This window comes from Labeo rohita, chromosome 13, assembly GCF_022985175.1.
Source record: "Labeo rohita strain BAU-BD-2019 chromosome 13, IGBB_LRoh.1.0, whole genome shotgun sequence".
Classification (NCBI taxonomy): Eukaryota; Metazoa; Chordata; class Actinopteri; order Cypriniformes; family Cyprinidae; genus Labeo; species Labeo rohita.
In genome coordinates, this window is record NC_066881.1 from 16,767,548 (window position 1) to 16,790,918 (window position 23,371).

The 23,371-nt window shown below is 36.0% G+C and overlaps 1 protein-coding gene across 9 annotated transcripts in view; it reads left to right on the top strand.

Annotated features, from left to right (window-relative positions):
- Window positions 1–17,887, top strand: part of khdrbs2 (KH domain containing, RNA binding, signal transduction associated 2) — an 85,990-nt gene extending 68,103 nt beyond the window's left edge. The window contains exons 9-15 of one of the 9 annotated variants that reach the window (XM_051126582.1): window positions 1,864–1,950; window positions 3,862–3,909; window positions 4,074–4,196; window positions 10,255–10,376; window positions 13,900–13,991; window positions 14,260–14,334; window positions 14,595–17,887. In XM_051126582.1, coding sequence (XP_050982539.1) covers window positions 1,864–1,950; window positions 3,862–3,884 — 110 coding nt within the window. In that variant the 3' untranslated portion in view covers window positions 3,885–3,909; window positions 4,074–4,196; window positions 10,255–10,376; ... (1 more) ...; window positions 14,260–14,334; window positions 14,595–17,887. Of the gene's footprint in view, window positions 1–1,863; window positions 3,333–3,861; window positions 3,910–4,073; window positions 4,197–10,254; window positions 10,377–13,899; window positions 13,992–14,259 lie in introns of those variants that run through there. The other 8 variants (XM_051126584.1, XM_051126580.1, XM_051126588.1 and 5 more) reach the window with 8 other exon arrangements.
- The last annotated feature ends 5,484 nt before the right edge of the window (window positions 17,888–23,371 follow it).

Below are 23,371 nucleotides of genomic sequence, written 5' to 3' on the forward strand. Positions count from 1 at the left end.
TGAATAAACATCCAAAGGTATGTTAACAGAGAGTACAACTTGCCGAAATCATAATATGTGTCATGTAATTGCTCAATCAGTGTTTCAACCTCGCAAAGAGGTCAGTATGACTTTCAAACTTGTAAAACTTGTAAACAATGTCAGGTAACATCACATTTACCTCAGAAAAAACAAATTGGTGACCATAAACTTATCAGTCAGCTAGAAAAATGAACTATATAACATATTCATTATATTTTTTTTACTGTTCTTCAGTATTTAATTTGTTTTGTAAAATAGTCACCATTTAAATGTTTATATTTCAAAAAAATGAATTGGAGTATAAATATAATTATGTAATACTTTATTATTTTAAAAACTTCACTGAGTGTATTTCACAGTAAGCGTTAATACACAAATCAATTCATTTTAACCTTCAATATTACATTAATGTAATAACTGACCCTTGTGTATATTTTACAGCATTAGCTGAGAGGTTTTTTTCCTTGAAAATTTGGCATGTGCTGTATCTGATATATATCCAAAATAATCGATACTGAATTAAATCAAATCAAAAATCAAATTGAGAAGCTTGTGAATCAGAATCTAATTGAATCATGAAATTTGTGTCAAAACCCAGCCCTAATAATTGATTACTTTAACAGTTAGTTTCTTGCTGCTCTTGTAGCAGAGACAGTTGTATGAAGCACTTTATAAATGTGACTTGACTTTGCTTCTCATAATTGCAAATTTACTCAAAATGTCACAACTGTGACTTTATATCCTTTAGTGTGACTATTTCTAACAATTTGACTTTGTCTGTGGCGTTATCTCTTGTAATTGTGATTTCAGATCTCAAAATGTAACTATTTCTCACAATGTGACTATATCTTACAATTGTGACTTTTTGCTATAATTGTGTATATAACGTCGTACAATCCAGTTTTATGTATTTTTTTTCCCAACAATGTGACTATATCTTGCAAATGCAAATCTCAAACTTTATTTTTCACTATTTGACCATTTGATCTCACAATTTATTTCTCGTAGTTGTGACTGTATGTCACAGGGTGACTTTATTTTTTTATTTTTAACTCTCAAAATTACCTGCTGTATTTTTAGGTGAAAACAGGCATCCATAAGATTCTAATGATCAGAGATCGTTTTTCACAGTGAGGAGGATGTAGTGGAAAACCTATTAAAAATAATGTGAGTGAGGGAGGGCTGTTTGTGCGGTAGTGATCATTACACAGAATACTGGAATAAAAGGGATTTTGTCATGATGTATAATGGTTTTTTCTCCTTTCTCTGCGAAACGGTAGTTAGCAACAATGAAGGTTAAGGTTCTTTGCCCTGAAGGCGGGCTGATTGTTTCTTCAATGGCCCAGCGATCACACTCAGAGAACCTAATGGAGCATCGGCTCCCAACACATACTGTATTTAAATGACAGCAGGGTCATACTGTGAGCTCAGCCAGGAGTTCATGCCTCATCTGTTCTGCCTTTGGTAACTGATAATTAGGGCAAAGTGACATTGTATATTTCTCAAATCTACCATAATGTACCGAGGCAAACATGCAAAGCCCTAGATGGGATGCAGGAATGGAGCTCTAAACTGATTATTGAAATGCATGTGTAAGATGATCAGCTGGTGCTCAGTTTATTATTTTGTAATGCTTAGAACAAAAAAAGAAAGCATTAAAAATTGCTAATGTCACATGGAATTACATGGCCGTAGGATATCCATTCCCTGATGAATCGTCATAGCATTGCATTTCAGCCAAGAGGTTTCTCTCCTGTGTAACATCTTGTGTCAAATTCCATTTTTCTCTTTAAATGAAGCTTGATTTAACTGTTTAAAGCGGTTTAATCATTTCACTTTTAGCAGAAGAGGACTGGATCTCATCGCGGCCCAACCTCAAAGCTCCAGCATCAAGACTTACTCGAGGGGGCTACAGAGATCACCCCTATGGTAGATATTAAAGGTGCTCCAGATCACGTGACCTCCATTCAACGCCAACTTTATTTGCTAAATAATCTAAAATGGGATTTTTAAGTGATAGGTCAATCATGTTTTTAAATTCACACTAACCTTGGGGGTGGTGGGGGAAAATCTACATGGTCCCTTCTTTTGAAATTGTTGACTTCTTTGTATGAAACCTTATGGACGTAAATTCTGGCCAGGATTTGGCAGTGTACTTTTGTCATTGAATGCTCCTCCCTTCAGTTTTCCATTGTTTGTCCCCTAAATTGTAAAGCATGGAATTAGCTACACATTATGCTTCCCTGACATTGGGAACCTTTGCGTTAAGACAAAAATGTGGAAAGACTCATTTTGTACATAACATCTTTCTTAATACTTCTTGATTTGATGATGGTAAATACTGAGTTTGTATATTTAATTTTGATATCAGTATTGGGTTTGAAAGCAATTGGCTATGTATGTAGCCACATCCAAGTGCTTTGCTTTGTGTGTAGCTTGTATTTGTACATAAAAATGTAATAAAAAAGGATGTAAAGCGCCTTGTGCAAGCTTCTCTAAATAGGTGATTATAATTGTTAAACTTGTGTTGCTATAATTTGTTAATAAAGTTGAGATCCTTTTTGTAAAATTAGATTAGGTACGTACTTGTCTCTAGTACTAAATGCCTGTTTGACCTGAGGAAATGGATAATATGTTTTTTATATATATATATATATATATATATATATATCTCTCTATCTATATACTTAACAAAGAAAAGCCACAAAAAGGAACCGTAGAGACGTTGTCAAGTCATTTTGTGTAATAATAGATAAGCTACATTAATAGAATTAAACTTTGTTAAATAATTTTTAACATTAGCTCTAAATTTGTTCATGGACTCTTGATTAGTCATTTAAATGTTTAACATGTTAATGGAAATCAACTGTTTAGATCAATAAATTGAATCTTTTTTAACACACTCTTTAAGCTTCAGCTTATTAAACAATAAGTCGGACTGACTTGTCTGCGCTAACGTGACTCTGAGAAAGATATGGAGATTCAGGAGGTAAGAACGTCCCCATATTCCAATAAGATGTTCTAAGTGCCTTCAGCCTTTGGTGTTAACCACTGTAGCCGATGTGAATATGAGTGATATTCACACTGTTTCATCACTCGCAGGAGTGAATGGGATTCAGTTAAAATGCTTTATCTCTGCTACCTACAGTATATTTTCCTCTTTTGCTATTTATGTTAATGAACATCAGAAGGCTGAATTTGTGTTGTAATACCAATGCTTTTAAATATCAACACTATTCAAGGCCCCATAGAGACCTCAACTCTTTTTTGTGACTATTAGAACTGAATGCTGACGCGTATTAAGACTTCGAAAGGATGACTAAACGTTAAGCAGGTAACCCTAATAATAACTCTAATGTTGCGAATGCCAGTCATAAATTAAGTTATTTATACTTCAAAAAGTAAACCTGCCCTCACTAACCCCAAATAAATGCCTCGGCCTTCTAAATCCGCTAATAAAGTTAACTAGTGACATCAAAAATGACTTACTAACACATAAGAAAAAAAAAAATTAACAATCCATCTTTTAAAAGAAGCTAAAACTGATCTATAATACCTGACCAGCTAAACTAAGCTTTTTAACCAGACACGCTGAAAAAGATGGTTGCTCTCAAATCATATTCTGCTCTGACAGCTTTTGTCCAGCCCCACAAATTGGTTTACTTTTTTGATAGTAACATATGCTTTGTCAACCTGTTTTCTATCCATCTGTTATTCGTGCATGCGAGTGTACGTTTGTTTTGACTTTGTAGTATCACTCATTGTCTCTACTTCATTTTGTGTATTATACTAATAGCGCCTCAAAATCTATATACTAAATATGATTTATCTTTCCAACAGGTACCAGTCTCTCTGTGAGCTGAGATGCAGTGGATTGAATCAGACTTGGTAAGCTGCAAAAGTGTGTCTAAACATAACAGCAAATGCATTCAAATATAGTTTAGGTGTACATTTGTTTTTTTCTGGAGGTTTAAGACTTCTTACCTGATTTTTATTAATGTGGAAGTTCATACATCCATTCATTTTAACCCAATATCCACCTTTTTCCTCAGTAACTGATGAGCGGCACCCTGGTGGATTATAACACCGTGTCTGGTTGTCGCCCCGCGTCGCGCCGCAACAGCTGTTTACACTGGATGCGACAAAGCGACCGTTGCAAATCATTTGAACTTTGTGTGAGTATGTCATAAATAGAATAGCTGTTTACGGGGATTTGTCGTGTCGCGCTGCGACGCATCCAGTGTAGACAGCATTGATGATTATAATGGGTTCTACTGTATTTTGTCGCGTCCGGTGTAGTCACGGTGTAACACTGTGTCCTAACTGCACGCGATGCGATGCCGCGACACTTGATAAAAGGTATCTTATCCGTATTAATGAGAGTTTTTTCCTAACTAGCTACGACGGCGACAGGCGAAATTTCTGTTTTAACCCGCCTTTCCACTGCACACGACATTCGGACACGACTGTCGCATTTCTCCCCCTAGTGGCAGCCGCACAGAACGTTCAGACTGATCGTGCAGCAACCGTTACCTCTGCATATGGTAAAATTAATGATTTGAATGAATATGATCAATGTATGAATGTATCCGTCACAAAACAAATAAAAACATAGTGGGTTTCATGGGGCTAATCAACGTAAATAATGATTTAATAATTATAAAATAATTATTTCTGCCATAATTATTCTAAAGCAACATTTTACAGAAATAGTGTGTAAAGAATAATGTTAATGTGAATAAAATATTGATAATTTTAACCTTACGCTAATAGTTTTTAATAAAATATATCACATCCGGTCGGGCAGTCGCATAGGGTCTAGCTGCAGAAATTCAAATAGACCAATTATCTGTGTGTAAACATTCGGGATGCGCGTGCAGCGTGGTTGCAGAAAACCCGGGAGAGATGGCCTTTACAGTTAGAGAATTACAAGGATACGGCACAAAATACTTGGATTTAAAAAAAGTATAGATTATATTGATTAGATGTCATTTTCAAAATGTTATTCGCATATTACAGCAGCTTGTCACCCAGCCATAAGCAATGTTATTCAACGAAATTTACGTTAGATAGTGGGATAGTCTTACAGACCCGAAACAGGGATGACGTTTTTTTATGGGCGGTTCAAGTGGCAGTCTAAGGAGCCATGGAATAAAAGAATAAAAAGGTATATTTGATTTTATATTTCAAAATTCTGACTTTATTTTCGCAATTCCGAGATTATATCCCACAACTCTAGAGGAAAAACAACTCGACATTCTCTCTTTTCCCCTCTCTTTGCCCTAATTATCCCACACTACTGCTTTTTTCCCTCACTAATTTTGTTAAATCGAGTTATGAAGTCCGAATTAGGAGATATAAACTTGCATTCGTGAGAAACAAAAATCAGAATTGTGAGATAAAATAAAAAAATGTTATGTTAAAAAATTAATAGTTATAGATTTAAATAATATTTCATGCTGTAACTGTAGGGCTAATACAGTACATCCCCTATGAACAGCATATGTGAATATTACATAGTCCTATAAATCAAATTTATGCTTTAAAAGTAGGGTAATCATAGCAGTTTTCATCCATAGTATGCCCGTTTAAACGTCTGCGTTTAGCTTCAAATGGCGTCTTGGACTACAGTATTGTATACAAATTATTTGCATTCCGATTTTGACATCAAAAGGCACAAAAATATATTTTTTTCTCTTATTCCATGGATTTTACCCATTTACCTCCACTTGCTACCAGTGTTTTTCTGCAACCACTATGCACGCGCAGCTGCAAATGACGTCACTGTGACGTATACTCGAAATTGGTCTATATTTTAACGCATTCGCAGAGCCGATATTTCCGCATATGATCGGAACTCCACGCTGCTTCCGCACTACTCGCCATTGGAAATGAATGATTTCCGGTCTGTCGCTGGCCGTTCGTCGGAGATAGTGGAAAGGCGGCTTTTATAACGGTTTCTAGTTCTGTGACGTCACAGCTGGAACAACAACATACAAACTGTGACAATTTTAAATACTGATTATTATATGTACTGATTATGCACTTCATTCGATGTTAAAAGTGTCTAATGTGAGTTTGAATATAATGTGTGACATTTAAAGTCATACTGAAATCAATAATAGATAATTTACCTTTAAATCTTAAAAATAAATTTAAATAAACATTACAACTGCAAACTCAATGCGAAACAACAAGTGTTTTCCATGACGAGGTTAGTATCAGTCATTCAGTATATAGTTTTAACAATGTTAAAAAGCTTTAATATTTATGAATTTCGTTGGGAGCGCAATGCACTTCTGTGATTCTGCTGTGGTATTTCAGTGATTCTGTCACGTCACGCTGTCTCTGGATTCTTGTCGTGTGGCGTGTAGTTAGGACATGGTGTAACTTCCGTTTACGTGCAGTCGTGTTCCGATCTCCACAGAAATCCCTGGTAAAACGGGGTAAAAAAGACTGACTTAATTAAACTGGAAGTTTTTCAGTGTAAGTAATTATAAAAATGTGCGCAGGGTTAAGCTGTGCTGTTGTTGGGTGCCACAGCAATCTTAAGGAAGTCCTGTAAAGGACTTGTTTTGCATACCAGCAAAAAAAAGCCTAACCTTGCCTCCAACCTTGCTCCGCTTCATGTCATCTCCTCATTTTTTAAATCTATAGCTATGTTTCTATCCACCTATTTTTATGCGCATTTTGGGATATCACATAAGAATACGCTGATTGGAAACGCCAAGATGCGCATAAATTAAAAAAAATTGCACATAAAAAAACATATGCGCTTAACTAAGTAGGATAAATGTCTTATCCGGTAAGAAAACGTGCATAAACTATAGTGGAAACACTTTTACCGAATAAATTCCTTGACGCGCATCAAAAAAGACATGACTTTGCTATGGGACAGCATAAATGGACCAACCAACAGACCGATCTCATTGCTCAGCATCTGAAATGCTAGTTTTGTCATTCTAAAATGCTTGAGCAAAATCTCGTCAAAGTGCTTGGTTATAATCAACTCTCAGAACTGCCTTCCCAAACAGCAGGCTCCGAAAATAAGATAACATGACCATGTTCCTCTGTGCGCTCTGAAGTATACAAACATTATTATTCAATTCCTACTGCAGCAAATAAATGTTTTCTTTGTGAGATGTAGTGCAAATTAATCAGGAAGTGATGATTTTTGTTCTCTTTAACTCACTGGATGGAAACGATGCTTTATTCGCAAATGTTTTATGCGGTATTCCAATTTTGTGTATAAGTTTACTTCATAACTTTGGATGCAATAAGAAAAAAAGACAGTAAAAAAATGTTAATTGGACTAGAAACAACCAGAAATGTAATAAATCATTCCAGTCGGGTGAGACCTCCGTGTTCAGGAGAAAGGTGGATAGGCATTCTGGGCATAATTGGAAACAGCAAGTATACACCTATATTTGCCACAGAGCTGTCTTAGAGCAAGAGAAAACAATAAGCAAATAATTTTATTTTATAGTAATGAGCATGTACTAATGTTTTGTTGTGAAAGTACAATTAATAAACCATTTAGCATATAACACAAACATCCTGTTGGGTTATAGCTTGAAGACAGAAACCCTCTCAGTATGATGCAGACTTGTGACACCACCCGCAGATTAATTGCACACACCACTAAAATATTAAGGAGTGATTGTATGACCTCGAGTGAAATGTGGCCTTCAGGAACAATGCTTTGAACATTTGGGTAATTAACTTTATTTAGGATTAAATATGCTGCAGGAGATCCCCGCATGTGAAGCATAACAGTAAGAGAGAGACAAAAACAGAATTCTTCAGGACTCATTTTGTTTGGTTTATTGTTTCTTTTGCTATAAGGCAATTATGCGCATCAGAATTGAAAAATCTATTAACGCAACATTTTCAGTATCGATTTAATGCATATATTAGTCATCCTATTAATTTTGACCATCGTCGCATTATTTTGGTTCTCTTGATGGATGGAAGTCTTTTGTAGAGGTCAGCCATGTTTTATAGTCTAATTAAGGACAAGACAGGGGCATGCTCAAACAGATGCGTTTTTTCACACAGAGAACCATTTGTAAGCCAACAAAGGATGATTAAATCACTGATGCCTATCGGATGGCTTATTTGAGAATGGAAAGGTAATGGAAATGATAGCAGAGATGTTTTAGCTGCATTAACACTGGTGTGGTTTTTGATTGTTAATGGTCTGCATGAAATAAATATTTAACTGCTATATTAAATTTCGGTAAATAGTATGTAATTAAATGTAATGGAAAGGGAATTTTTCATTATTTAAATAATATATAGGGTATTGTGATTTGTGGACCTGTATGACTTTGAATGGCTTTAGGCTTGCTAATTAAAATAGGCATTGTCTTCAAATCACTGACACACAGGTGGTGATTTTACTATTTCATAGTAATGCCTTGGGCATGAACATGTCAACAAAGGATTTTGAAGCTTGGATGTAAATCTCATTTGTCTTTACACAGTATTCCACAGTGAAAGAGAGCGCATGTGGCCTGATATTTTGACTGCAAATGTGAAGGTGGTTTAAATGAAGAAATATCTGTTTATGACTGATCTCACATATGCTGTGAATTAATGAGACTCATTTGTAACAAGCAACTGGACTTTTTAGGCTGTTAAATCTAGTCATTTGTGATTCACAATGCATTTTCTTTATGCATTTTTTTTTCTGAAGGGAGGAAGAATACATTTATGATGACAATAACAGATTAATGCATGATGCTTTCTGTTGGGTGTCTGTAATTCACACACAAGACATTCAATTTGCTGTCAAATACTAGTGGAGTTTCCATCACTGTTGAAAATCACGGTTGTTTTCTGTGACAGTGTTGGTCATCACATACAGCACAAGAGCCGGAGATAGAGAGTCGTTTAAACAAAAGGGCTTTAAAATCGAACTTCATTGCGTTACTTTGGCATAGTAGGAATTATTTGTTTGTGAAAAAAAATAAAAATAGCCATGAGATTAAAAACTAAGGATACATTCAAAACAGTACAATATGCTCAATTGTTTTTGGTATATAAAATACCTTCCTTAACTATAGACAGTTTACTTAGATTTTTTTATATATATATATATTTTTTTTTAGGATTAGCTGCATTTTATTAACGTCTAGAACTTGTCTACAGAGTAATATCAACACATCAGAACTAAAAATAAACATAACAAATATAAAAATGTCAACATTATACATATAAATAGGCAGATTTAACCAGCTCAAACAGAAGAATGAATGTTAAATGATTTTGTTAGGCAGTATGGTACTCGAAGACGTTACATGCTGGTCCCATAATTTGGTTCCTTTGGGTTTAACACAGCAGGAGAGCAGACAAACAAATGTTAAGCACACAGAGCTCTTAACTGTACAAAAAGAGAAATCGACAAGCTCCAATTTCTTAACAGTGTTCAGATCTTTGAAATGTGGGATGATGAGTCTATTGGTCTTTTCATCTTTTGAAATGTAGTCTTATTTTATTTTTTACCGCTGTGATGTTGATATCCAACAATGAAAGCCACTGTACGTGAATTAAACCGCCTTTTACGACTTGAAAGAGTGCATGAGCCTCGCGTCTATAGCCTCTTCAGAGGATCCTTTTGGAGTGAACGTGGATAATGGAAAGAGACCAGTTAATCCGACCTCCATTACTTTTCCATAATCAATAATCAGCACAGACGATGTAGAGATTTGAAAATAAATCCACTAAATTCTTTCAAATGAAGCTTGTAGCTTTTATTTAAGCCTGAGAATGTAATGTGAGATGTAATCATTACCTACTTTAAGCCATCTGACAGTCAGTGTGGAGGAAAGTGAAAGAAGATACAGCTTTTTCTTCAGTAGATCATGAATCATGAGCAGCGTATAAAAATCGTTAACAAACAAAACAGCTGAAATAACTGCACAATGTAGTTTGAGGCGAAGAAACCCCCCAAAACATGTCAGGCTATTAATTCTTCAACAAATACCGCTATGTCAGTCTGTGGTCATATTAGTGTTATTTCATCTATCTTCAGGCAACATTTTAGACACGCATATTATCGCTGAGGAGGGTATGACTGTATCATCAGCAGCTTCCCCGACACCAAGTCCTCCCACATATCCAGCTCTATCTCTGCCTTTTATGCTGCCAAGAGTAGAATATCCCTTCCCAGCCTCTCCTTAAACGTTCCGTTTGTTTAACCTGAGTAACATCTCTTCCCTGCCGTTGCAGGCGCTTTGCAGTCGATATGTGGAGCATACTGATAAAACCAATCAGTAAGAAGTGAGGGGGCTCCGTCTCATTTGGCTGAGGAAGTGCTTATAAACAGTCTGTGTGCAGATGCTGTATGCCAGGTAAGTAGTGTGTTTGAAAATGTGGAAAGCGTAACCGCAGCACTTCAACATCCAATTACAGAAGCCACACTTCCTTGGGAGGATGGATGCAATTTCATATTACATATAGAGTATCGTTTATACCTGCCTCTTACAAGTGTACAGAAAGCTTATACTGAAAGATAAGGAAACTGCCTTTACTTATAATAGCTGTGCTTCATATATTATTATACATATGCTACTTATAATAACAGTATATCAACAGTTATGTGCCGTTCACACCAAGGCTGATAACGTTATAGTTTTAAAGGGATAGTTCACCGAAAAGCCATTATAGGTGTAAATGACTTTCTTCTTTCAAACGAATACAGTTGGAGTTATATTAAGAAATGTTCTGACTCTTCCAAGATTTATAATGGCAGTGAATGGTTGTTGAGATTTTGAAGCCCAAAAAGTCCATCCACCCATCATAAAAAGTACTCCACACACCTTCGGGGTTAATGAAAGCCTTCAAAAATGAATCAATGTGTTTGTGTAAGAAAAATATCCATATTTATAACTGTATTTTAAACTGTAATCTGTAGCTTCTGACTGTTGCTAACTTGTATGCGCATGCACAAGAGAGTGGCGTTCCTGTGGATGATGAGAAATGACAAATGCAAAGCAGCAGAACAAAATACCGGTCACAAATTAGAAGCGCAAAATGAGGATTTGTACAGCCAAAAGGAGACTTGGTTCTCGCGAGACTAGCATATTCTCACCGGAGCTTGGACCACAACTTTCTCGTGAATGCACGTACGATAGTTAGCGGAAGCTAGACATTACAGTTTATTAAGTTTTAAAATGTTATGTTTATATCACAGAAATGCATTGTTTTGCTTCAGAAGGCCTTTATTAACCCCTGTGAGCTGTGTGTAGCAGTTTTTATGATGGATGGATGCACTTTATTGGACTTTAAAATCTCAACACCCTTTCACTGCCATTATAAAGCTTGGAAGATCCAGGACATTTTTAAAATAACTCCAGTTGTATTTGTCTGAAAGAAGAAAGTCATATACACATAGGATGGCTTGAGGGTGATTCTCTGAGAATCATGTCCAAGTTCACATCACAGCCATAACAACATAAAATATTCTTCAGAACTATTTTTTTTTCCACCTGACGAATAATAAAAACATTGACAGATGATCAGAATGCACCCAACCTTAAAAAGCTCACGCATTTAAAGAGGCAGACAACATTACTGCAACACTTTTAAAACTGATATTGTGCATTAATGTGGAAGCAAATATAATTCTCATTATGGCCTGAGCACCTATGGTGGTGGAAATGCTCAGATTCTTCTTCTTTTCCAAGATAAGTGCCAAAAGAGAATTTAATATGGGATTTGGGTTTCAGAAGTGGGTGTGGCAAAATGGCTCGATAGCGTCACCTATAAAATTTCAAGCTATGTTTCACATTCATGTACGAAATTCCAATACCTACAAAAAAGTCCCTTGGTACGAAATCTGAAACCCAACACGAAGTCTGTTTTTTTTATTTTCTTTTTTTTTTTTGTTTATTTTTTTTTGCCATTTTCAGGCGTTGTATTTAAACAAACTCCTCCTAGAGATTTAAACAGATCAACACCAAAGACATGCAAAATGTGGATTGAGAAGCACTGATATAGTTATCTTCCTTGGTGTGAATGGGTCTTTAGTTTTGTTCTTCAAATTTGATTGGCTGAGCAGCATTCTATGAAAGCCAGTAAACAGGCCAAAATCTCTGGGACTTTTACTCTTAGTAGCACTCTGCTTTTGTCGGTGATTGCATGTTCCAGACAGACTAACATTCTGTACAGTAATGCTAGAAATTGTTCAACAACTTGTTTAACATTTCTCATAGATACTCCAATATGAGCGAATTATCAATTCAACTGATTTGTTAAAAAACTGATTTATTCAGGAACAAAACAAGTGTCTGTTTTTATAAGTGCATCATTGAATCATTCACTTAAATGATTTGTTCAAAACAACAGATTCATTCAGAAATGAAGCGCACCTGTTATTTGTAACTATTTTAGCTATATACACACAAGGTAAACAACTAATATTGTTTGTAAAATGTGAGTTGCTCAATTTTCGTCTTGTTTATTGAACTGTTCTAAAACATTACACTCACAATCATTCTTCCGGTCTGAATATCAGCGCGACCCACAGCCATTTCACAGCTGCGCTTCGAAACCTCAGCACTCTTGATCGAGTGATAATGAAAAATTCAATTCAGCATGCGAGACACAATGTAATTATCCTTTAGTTTTTAATGAATCTCAATTACCAGCAGTCCCACTTTTCTCATTATAGAGAACTTTCCTCTTCATTTAATAAACACTCCATACGCTTTAGGAAGACATGCATTTGTGACTTATTCTGTCTCCTCTAGTAAAAATCACACTCCTGAAAAAACAGCACCTAGAAAATGCAGCCATGTTCGCATAGCGTCTGTTTATTTTTGGTGTTCGACTGATTAGTATTATGGGGGGCATAATGGATTCCAGCAATATTTGTGCTGTTTTGGCAGACACATTGCAACGAGCCATTCTCATGCTGAGCTTATAACTGTGTGAGCCAGAGGCCACATTCCCAGAGTGCCTAGCGCCTGTTTGTGAATTCAGAGTGTAGCGAGCCTTGCTGTTTTCACCTGTTTTCTTGTAATCAGTTTAGCACTCACCCATCTCTTCATCTGTTTAATTCTTCACAATTTACAGCTGTTTTAGGAAGTTAATTGTTCTGCTGTAATTCAAGGACATTTGTAAACAAGACAACAAGTGATTAATTTAAAACTTTGAGTGAAATCTGCCATTTGAAACATTGGCCCTGCATTCGTCTCAAGACCTGTGCTTTGCTTTATGAAGTACAAGGGATACTGTTGCTTCCAACTTTGTCAGAATATGAAAATAATTTTTAATTTACCTCATTATACCCCCATAATACTAATACTAGGTAGTGCCTAAGATGCTAACCAGCCAAACTTTAATAAAATGCTCCACTGCTCATAATGCATAGTACTGTTTGTATTTATAATTGCATGTATTATTCACCTTAACAAATTTGATTTAGTCTCATTTTTGCTTTTTCCTTTTTTTGATATACACCAAAAGCAGTGAAGATTATGTTATGATTGAGGAGTCAATTAATGCAGTCGGACAAAAAAATTCAGAGGTTTGACAGTGATACAATGACACCGTCTGCTTGCAGGAGTGCACTTGCACTCTCTTATTCTCTGCCATTATGGTAACACTACACACTTGGCAAGTCGACTGAGGGATTTGTTCTGGAAACCAAAGATAATTGCGGGGCTGTAGACAACGGCATCCAAATGACAGATGCTTGTCAATGTAACTGCGCTTTCTCGAGGTCACTGCCAGCATTCCTCGAGATGTGTTTCAGCCCACAGTTTATGAGCTGTCTTACTTGTGTATGATAATGTTCTTGTATTTGGCAGATGTCGGTGGAAAAGCATAAAAACGTACCAGAATTAAATGTCTTTTTTCTTTCCCCACCAGTGGTGAACTTCTCATTTCCCTGGATCTGAATAGAGCTGATCTTGACAGAACATCACTGCAGGGCACAGATGACCACTGCGTATCCATCTTGTGTAAGTCACTGTAAAGTCACACTTGGTTTGTGACAGATGGGAAAGGACGGCATGAGAAAGCTGCAGTAAAAAAAAATAAAGCACAGGTTGATCACATCAGAAATGAAAATAAAATAAACAGTGCTTACCGGCTGGTACGTATTGATGTAGAATCTAGAGCTGATCTTGTAATATAAGCCTGTTTTTCCCAGTTGGAAAGATACGTTTATGAGAATGTATCTTTTGAGTGACACTAAGTTAAGACTCCTGTTTTTATTGTCTTTTTCAGCAAAATGAAATCTGAACGGTGTCTTATGAGATGGACCTCACCCTCCTGGATTGACTCATTCAGACCACGTAGAAGGTCCAAGCAGAAACCTTTCCTAAGCTGCATCACATCCAGTTTGAATTCTTCAGAGACCCATAAATTCAATATGGCATTATGGTGTTAAGATCAATATAGCAACATAAGGCATGCCACATATTGTGGTATATTATGAGGCTATGTTCATCCTAACATTGTTTTCAGGTTTAAATCCTTTCTCATGTATAACGCTGTGCTGTAATGTTTTGCATTTTTTTGGTCATATATCCTCTTTTCGTTTAATCTTTTTTATCCCACAGGACAAAAAAGGACATAATTGGATTAAATGGCAATTGAAGATGGAGTATATTTTGTCTAAGTACGTCATCTACGCTATGTCACCTCAATGACAGCTAAATGAGAGGGTTTATCATGGTGCATTAAATCTTCATAGATATGCAACTAAATATCTTTATGCAACACAAACAGTTTTGGTTGTATTTTTGAGGTTATAGGAGCAGCTTGTTTCTGTGCTTTCTGCCACTGTGACATCTGTGAGCATATGACTCAGTTTGCTCTGCGTATGTCATTACTTGCAGCGTCGAAATACAGCACATATTACTCATCAGAACCTGTGCTGTCAAAGCCGGAGGCTTCAAAAATTAGTTAGATAAATACATACAGTAAGTGAACTTCACACAAAGGCTCATCTTCATGAAAATGCATACTATGTAAACAAATCCAGTGCATAAATCTTTAATGACAAACACATATTCTCATTAATGCTTTGAGTTCCTCAGCCGAATGTGTTTTGAGGTTTTTCTCCTTGCAGTGAAAATTTCAAAACATCCAATCATGTTTTTTTAAGTGGCATTTTTACACTGTCTAAGTGCCCTTGAGGTTATCAACACAGCTCAGACCGAATTTTAAAATTCAGTTTCCTTATGACTGTACAAATGAAACAGCATCTTTCTGGAGAATGTGGAAGGCATGTAGATTCAAAAACATACACCTCAAAGCAATCAATAGTTTGTACAGAATAGTCTATAGGTTTGTCAAATAAGCGTTTGCACAATCTCCACTGAAACAGCTGCAATTTAAGCACATTTTTATAGTCAGAAACAAATCTTTTAAATCTTTTTATATATGCCAATTTCACTCAGGAGCTGTCAGCAAATCTAGCAGTTATTTGCTGATAGAAGGAATAAAGGAAACGCATTGTTTATTTTGCTTACCAGGTACTGAGACTCAATAGTGAGACATATGAACTCACCCACAATAAAATTAAAATAATCTTCATCGTAATGCTACAGTAAGACTACATGTCCTATGAAAAAGTACATTTTTTCATGCATTGTAATGCATAGAATTAACAGTGATAAAATTATGACCAGCAACACGGTTTTATACTTAACAGTACATAATAAAGCTTTAAAACACTTATGCATTAAGTCTTATGTAGTCTTCATTTCAGTTCTAGATGGGGGCTTTGTGCTGAGATCTTAATTATACATATACCTGAATCCAGATACATCTGAAAACAGTGTTTTCGCTTTAAAACACTTTCGATCCACACTGAAATGTTGGAAAACATTAAATTCTAAAGCCTTAAAAAAGCTCAGAGACAATCCAGACATAATTCTTTTGGCAGGATCATTTTATTTAGAAAAATATCTCATTATTCACTGACACGTCCATGTCGCACTATATGTCTGCTCTAAAACACAGCTGCCCTCATTTTTTGCGAGTAAATGTTCTGTCATCTTTGCGGGACTGTAATATAACTGTAGCAACAGTGTGAAAGTGAATAGCACATAACAGGCACAAAACCAGTATAATATGCATCACGACTAAACATCCCCCGTGGTAACACTTTATTTTAAGGTGCCCTTGTTACACGTTACATGTACTTACTATTATAACAACAATTAATAATGCATATTTAAATGCAAGTAACCCTAAGCCAAACCCTAACAATATAGTAAGTACAGTAGATGTAGTTAATTAATATTACTTAGTGCTTAAATGTACAGTTGAGGTCAAAAGTTTACCGTTTTAGAATCTGCAAAATGTTAATTATTTTACCAAAATAAGAGGATGCGTGCTACTGTTTCTTTAGTACTGACCCGAATAAGATATATCACATAAAAAGATGCCAGGGGGTGAAAACTTTTGAAGATGAATGAAGATGTGTACATTTTTCTTATTTTGCCTAAATATCATATTTTTTCATTTAGTACTGCCCTTCAGAAGCTACAGAAGATACTTGCATGTTTCCCAGAAGACTAAAGTTAAATTTACCCTGATTGTTCCAAATGTTTTCACCCCCCAGCTCTTAATACATTGTGTTTCCTTCTGAAACATCAGTGAGTGTTTGAACCTTCTGTAATAGTTGCATACGAGTCCTTCAGTTGTCCTCAGTGTGAAAAGATGCATCTCAATATCATACAGTCATTGTTGGAAAGGGTTCAAATACACAAAAATGCTGGAAAACCAAAGATTTTGTGGGACGTGAAGGATTTTTCTAAAGAACAGTGGGCAGTTTAACTGTTCAGGACAAACAAGGGCCTCATGAACAACTATCACTGAACAAAAAATCAGCTGTGAATCATTCAAGTAACAACACAGTATTACGAATCAAGCGTATGTAAACATCTTTCATGTGAAATATCTTACTTAGGTCAGTACTAAAACAATAACATGCATTTTTTATGATCGTTCTTATTTCAGTAAATAATTTGCATTTTGCAGATTCTAAAAAGGGGGGTGTAAACTTCTGACCTCAGCTGTATAATAACACTGTAACAACGACACCTTAAGGTGTAACCGCCTCTGTTTTCACCATCAACACTACAACGGGAAAACAGCATTCTCAAATTTATCCACTTTGGAGAGCGTTTTCAAAAAGCTGTTTTCCTTGACAGAAACGCCATCTCAGTGTGGATAAAAGCCCAACACTGAGAGAAAAAGATGCGTTTTTAAATTAAAACGTATGAGCAACTGTTCCCATCATGCAGTGTTCTGTTTCAACACTAATCAAACACACCTGAACCCCTTCAGGGTCTGCAGGTTCACATGGAAAACACTGGCAGGTGTGCAGGAACAAGCCATAGACTGCACAAATGCAGATCCCAAAGCCCTGCTTTAATATTTTCAGTACTTTCTCTTCTGGATCAGACCTTTATCCAAAAGTGAAGACAAATAACGGTAGTTCAATATATGTACCCCTCATGCAAAGGTAAATATTAATAGAAAATGTATGCTGGTTTGCCTAGTATGTGTTCACTGTGTGACAGTTTCAGCTGTCGCATAGTTACATTTTATACAGAGTGTTTTCGAGTTGCACTTCAGAATAGAGACGTTATCATGCAGAGATATGGATAGTAAAACAAGGAAAAAGACAAAAAAAATTTATTCTGTGAAAATACTGAATACTTGTGTGATTAAACGTATTGCATCATTTCATACAATGTATCTTCTATTAGTTAAGAACAAATTTTACTGGAACTCCCGGACAAGTGAGCGTGTATGAAGTGTAAGCCTGTCTGACAGGACCAGCTTTCTAACACAAATACTTGCAAACAGTGTGAGCTTGAGTGTACCATCATTAAAGTGTGCAGCAGACCCTGGTGTGACTTTCTCTGACGTTAATAAATGGTGTGCAGTGCAGTGCCAAGCACAAGCATGTCCCTTCATTAGGCAGCTAGGCCCACCGCCGACATAAGGGCCAGATGTCACAGGGGTCCTTTCCCGCACAAATCTGTCCCCAGCAGCAGAGATGAGGACAAAATACAAAGCCCCTGTCTTACGCCGCATCTGAGGGCCATCTCTGTGACAGTGAATAAGCGTGTCTGATGTCTGGCATCTGGCAAGTTGGAGCTAACACATGGAAAAGGCTGCAGTGGAGCTTTGAGAGGTGCTCTGTCAACTGCAATGTTCAGGGATTTTCATCATGTCTGTATTATTACCAGAAGGAGGGAAATCGGTGTCTGAATGTCTAGTTATACTGCAGTGCATTTTCACTGCACTGTTTAAATGGCTCAGCTGGATATGCACCACGGCCACCGTTCATGAGTTTGCCAGTGTATAATGTCAGCCCAATCACTATGTTTGAATCATTTCACTCGGCTTTTAAGTGAATAATATCTCAAAAAAATATCACAATGCAAATCTCCTTACCTGATCTAGAAACTAAACACAAAAAAATAATTTAAAGAAATCATTGCATGCAATCACTATGCTTTCTGACCCTGCAACTGACATGTTCACATGGACTATTTCAACAATGTCCTTACTACCTTTCTGGACTTCGAATGTGGTAGAAGTGTTGCTGCCTATGCAGAGTCAGAAAGCTTTTGGGTTTCATCAAAAATAGCCTAATTTGTGTGGTCTTACGGGTTTGGACCGACATGAGGGTGAGAAATTCATGACAGAATATAGTTTTGTTCCGTAAGTGTATAGTTCATTTAAATGCCCAAATAATCATGGACTAACTCCTTTTTGCTGTCATTATACTCTTCAGCAAACTGCTTCATTGTTAGTTTCAGTGCATCATGGCAGGTCACCCTGAACCCATAATGACTGCCTTGCAAAAATGCACAGTAAATACATTTATTTTGTTTTGCCATACAATTTTGTTTTGATTAAAGAAGAAAAGTAACAGGATAAATTTAATCAGCTCTCCAAATATTGATCTAGAAATTGAACTTTTAGAGTGTACAGCAAAACAGAGAGTGTGTGGAAGTATTCACTGAGATAAAACAACTAAACACAGCGCACTTCCTCATGGACAGAGACAGGTAGCTTAAACAGTCAGTGTCATTTGATAAGCTGTAGTCTTACCTTAAATTTAAAATTGGAATTTCAATGATGAAACAGTTCATCAGAATTCGTCGGGGTTTTGTTGTCTGGCAGGAAGCCAGGCCTGATGTGAGGATGTAAGGATGAGCTGACAGCTCAAATAGGTTCTTTCCAACAAACATTCTGACAGTATCGAATTCAAATCTGGCTTTCCAGGATTTGTGCTGTTTGCTACGAGCACAAATGTCAGCGATTTATAACTGTTGAGCTGAGAGTGTAAACTGGAATGTTCCAGACTGCATCACTTTTTTCAGTAACTCACCTGTCATAGTTTAATGAGTGGGAAGATCCATTGAAAACAGATGCGCACATACACAGCTTCCAAACGGGTCGAAGTTTGCGGGATTTTGTCCACAAAATGATAAGAGTGCTCATTATTTTATTATTTCACACACAGTATGTCAACAAAAGCAGTGCAAGCCATTCTCGTTTTCTTTTGTCATTGTTTATGTAAAGCATACAGCACCAGATACGGACAGATTTGCTGGTCAGAAAAACAAGTATCCTACTTCTCAGGAATTCTTTAAGCGTATTGCTGTGCACATTTAGTTATATTGAAAAAGTTCCGGTTTAATTAATACTGCCAATCTTTTTGTACCCCATTTAACATGGATTTCTATGGAGACTGGAACAGGGGAGCACACAAACAGAAGTCAGAATCCAACATGGCGACGCTCATCAGTTATTGAGGAAAAAGGTGGAAAAGTTATTACAATGAAAAACTTTAAAAAGTGACATAACGATTCATTTCTACAGTCCAGTTTTTTCCATGTCTTCATCAAATCTTAATATATTGGTTGAAATTCTAAACTCTTTAAACAATCTTTAAAGGTGAAATTAATATAATGAAAGTTTACTTTCACTATAATTAACAGTATAAATGAAGAGATCAGATGCAAAACCAGCTAAAAGCCACCTCGGTCAAAAATGAGATAATGATACTGAATGAATGCTCTTGACACATATTATACGTCCATCAAATACTTTTTCTTCAAACTCGCTAAAATACCAGTATCAGCCCAATCAGAAGTACCAGTACTTACATAGAAACCTATACATCTGAGCCTGATAAAAAAAAATGTATTTTTTAAAGAAAGACGTCAGATGGATTTAGCTGGTTTTGCATCTGAACTCTTCAAATATAAAAAAGGCAATGTATTAAGACTACACCTATTCCGTGTTTCCTCACTCTATCCTTAAATGTTTCAAACTAAAGGTTTAGATAATATATATCTAACTTTTCATTAATCTTGTGTAGTATTATAAAATTAAATCATCCCCCAGGAAGTGACATCATTTTGGTGGGACAACAACAGCACAAGCATAAGTATTAGTAGTGGATTTTATAAATTCTTTAATGTTTAGTTGGTAGTTTAGTTGATAGTTGGTTTGTCTCATTTTAAAACATCCCATACTGTTTGATAAAATTACAGAGTTGTTTACAATAATATCAAAACTATAAAAAGAAATTCAATTAGAGTCACTCTCAGTGCCTTTGGATCTTTTTTTCCATCCTTTTAGGCATCCTGTTAATTTTCCTGTCACTGGGTAAACAACCATGTTATAATTAATGAAGAAAGTGCCTGAGCTTGAGCAAGCATTTGCATGGTATAACATTTCAAAAAATCTATAGAGGAGTTAAAAATGTACTGCAAAACAGGAATAAACATAAGATACACTAAAACTTATAGGCCATATAGAGGATTTGCATGGAAGCGTGGCCATATTGGAGATACTTGGATGCAAACAACATCCTGTTCTGCTAATTTATGCAATCTAAACCACGGTAAAAGCGTGGAAGCTGCTAAATCATATAGAGAAGGACCGTAAACAGGAAAGGGCACAATATTTTGACAAATTAAAGTTAATAGGTGGTAAAGATACGTATAGTACAAGCAGTATTAATTAAGATATTAGCCTAATTTTCCACCTACCTGACTGGAAATGATAAGAACAAACACAAATGTTGTCAAGATTCTTGCTCTGGAAATCCTGTTTAGTTTGGCAACCACAAACACCTTTTGTTCCATTTTTTTGCTCTTTTCTCCTTGATTTTTTATAACTTTTGCCAGTCTGTAGTATTCCAGATGTTCTCCCAGTCCGACCGATTAGTACAGCCCAAAACATGACGATAATTGACCATTTTCAGCAGCAATAATCAGCAAAATTCGCGAGTTCTATTCCATTCAGCGGCATTGTTTACATTCAGTGCCGCCAGCGTGGCCGATCGATAATGCTTCGTGAAAACACTCTATATACAGTATATGTAAACTGTAATCTGCAATCTTGGTTTTAAATAAAACATGACTGCTACTCATTTATGTCATCCTGACTTCTATCCTTTTTTTCAAAATATGTAATGTACTATAATTTGTGAGGTGAATGCTTAGTCACTTTAGTAATTTTGCTACAGGCCCTTGTGTTTAATTATCACATACAGTCATTTGCATTTTTAGTCTTTCCTCCTCAAAATCTCTTCATAAAACTGTTTCACACTCTCATGCATTTATCTCGTCTAATAATGATCTACTCAGCCTTTTTCCTTTTGAGTTAATCAAATAAATTAATTATTTAGGAGGTTTCAAACCCAGCACAGAGATTTATTTAAAAATGCATATGTAGCATTTTATTGTCAGATTTGTATTAAACTAAAATAATAAAAAAAAAACAACCTTTAAAAATCCCTAGGCCTTGGTACGCTAATAAAAGCTGATAAAACCTATTTCACATCATCCATTATTACTGTATTAGTCTTCACATTTTTTTTCACATGGTAATACAACCCACAAATGGTAGACATGAAATATGATTTGTTTTTAGAGTCGCCGCAATATGGCTTTCCAGCACCATGTTTGCTTGCAAATTGTTCATATGGAGAGCACTTCTGAGCGGTTAGCACATGAAGGCAAACCCTCTCCTCTATTTTGTGGTGACAGCTGCTAAAAATAGGCTGTTAAAATCTCACTGTAGTCAAGGACACTTCGCTGATTTACATAAAAGCGGAACTTCAAACATGTCACTGACGGAGGTAATTTTATAAATTTCCAAGAATTTTTGGCTCACACCTTCTTACCAGCGATGGACTTTTCTGTGAGAAGAAGATAAAAATTTAAAAAGAACACAGCGTGTGTTCCAACACACTGACTAAATTTTAAGGCACAGCGTATCTTCCAAACCCCTAGTAAAGTCTCCTGGAATGGAATATTTTATAACGCGTTTAGGAAAGCTGCATGTGAAAATCTTCGCTTTTTCCTAAGGTATATTGCTCTGCAGCACGTCTGAAGTGAGAAGAACCTTGTAATGAGATTCAGTGAGACTTTCACCAGCTGTTCGTCATTAAGGATTCTTTCTCATACGCAGCAACACCCCGTGAACCAACTCTCACTACAGCTATACACGTACCGTAAGCATCACACAATAACGTGCCTTTATCCATTCGCTAATTAAAACCCTATTCTGACAGTCGTTTACTGTCTGGAATCTGGGTTGTTTTCTATTATTTCAGTTTGCTTCAATGAACTGTTAAAGGTACAAACCCGAGCCCTTCCCACTACAATGAACAAACCCGAACAGTTATTAGACAGAGATTTTATTTATTAAATTGCCGTTTGTTCTTTGGTTTTTACATAATTGAAAACATTATTTAAAAAACTTGAATCCTACAATTAAAATAAAATGCTTGATGAGTGGCAATTAGCATATTATCCAGACTGTCTTAGCCATTTTGCGCATGTGAGTTTGTGTCTCCATCAGCCCTTTTTTGAGTTCCAAGGCTTATTCTGTAGTGTCATTTTTGCCAGTCCAGCTCATATCTACAGCATATCTACAGAACAGGCCATGCATTATTTGTCCTTTCTCGTTTTATTGTTATCTCGACATAACAAAACCTAACAAATGTCCAAACTAGTTTACTTTACTTGATGAACAACAATTTGCTGATTTAAACTGTCAAAATCTTTAACACTTTTTAATAAGGTGTCATTTGTTAACATTAATGTATTAACCAACATGAACGAACAATGAACAATACATATACTGTATTACACTATTTATTAATTTTTGTTAAAGTTAGTTAATAAAAATACAGTTGGTCGTTGTTCATGTTCAAAGAGCATTAAAGGAGAAGTCCATTTCCAGAACAACAATTTACAGATGTACTCACCCCCTTGTCATCCAAGATGTTCTTGTCTTTCTTTCTTAAGTCGTAAAAAAATTTGTTTTTTTGAGGAAAACATTT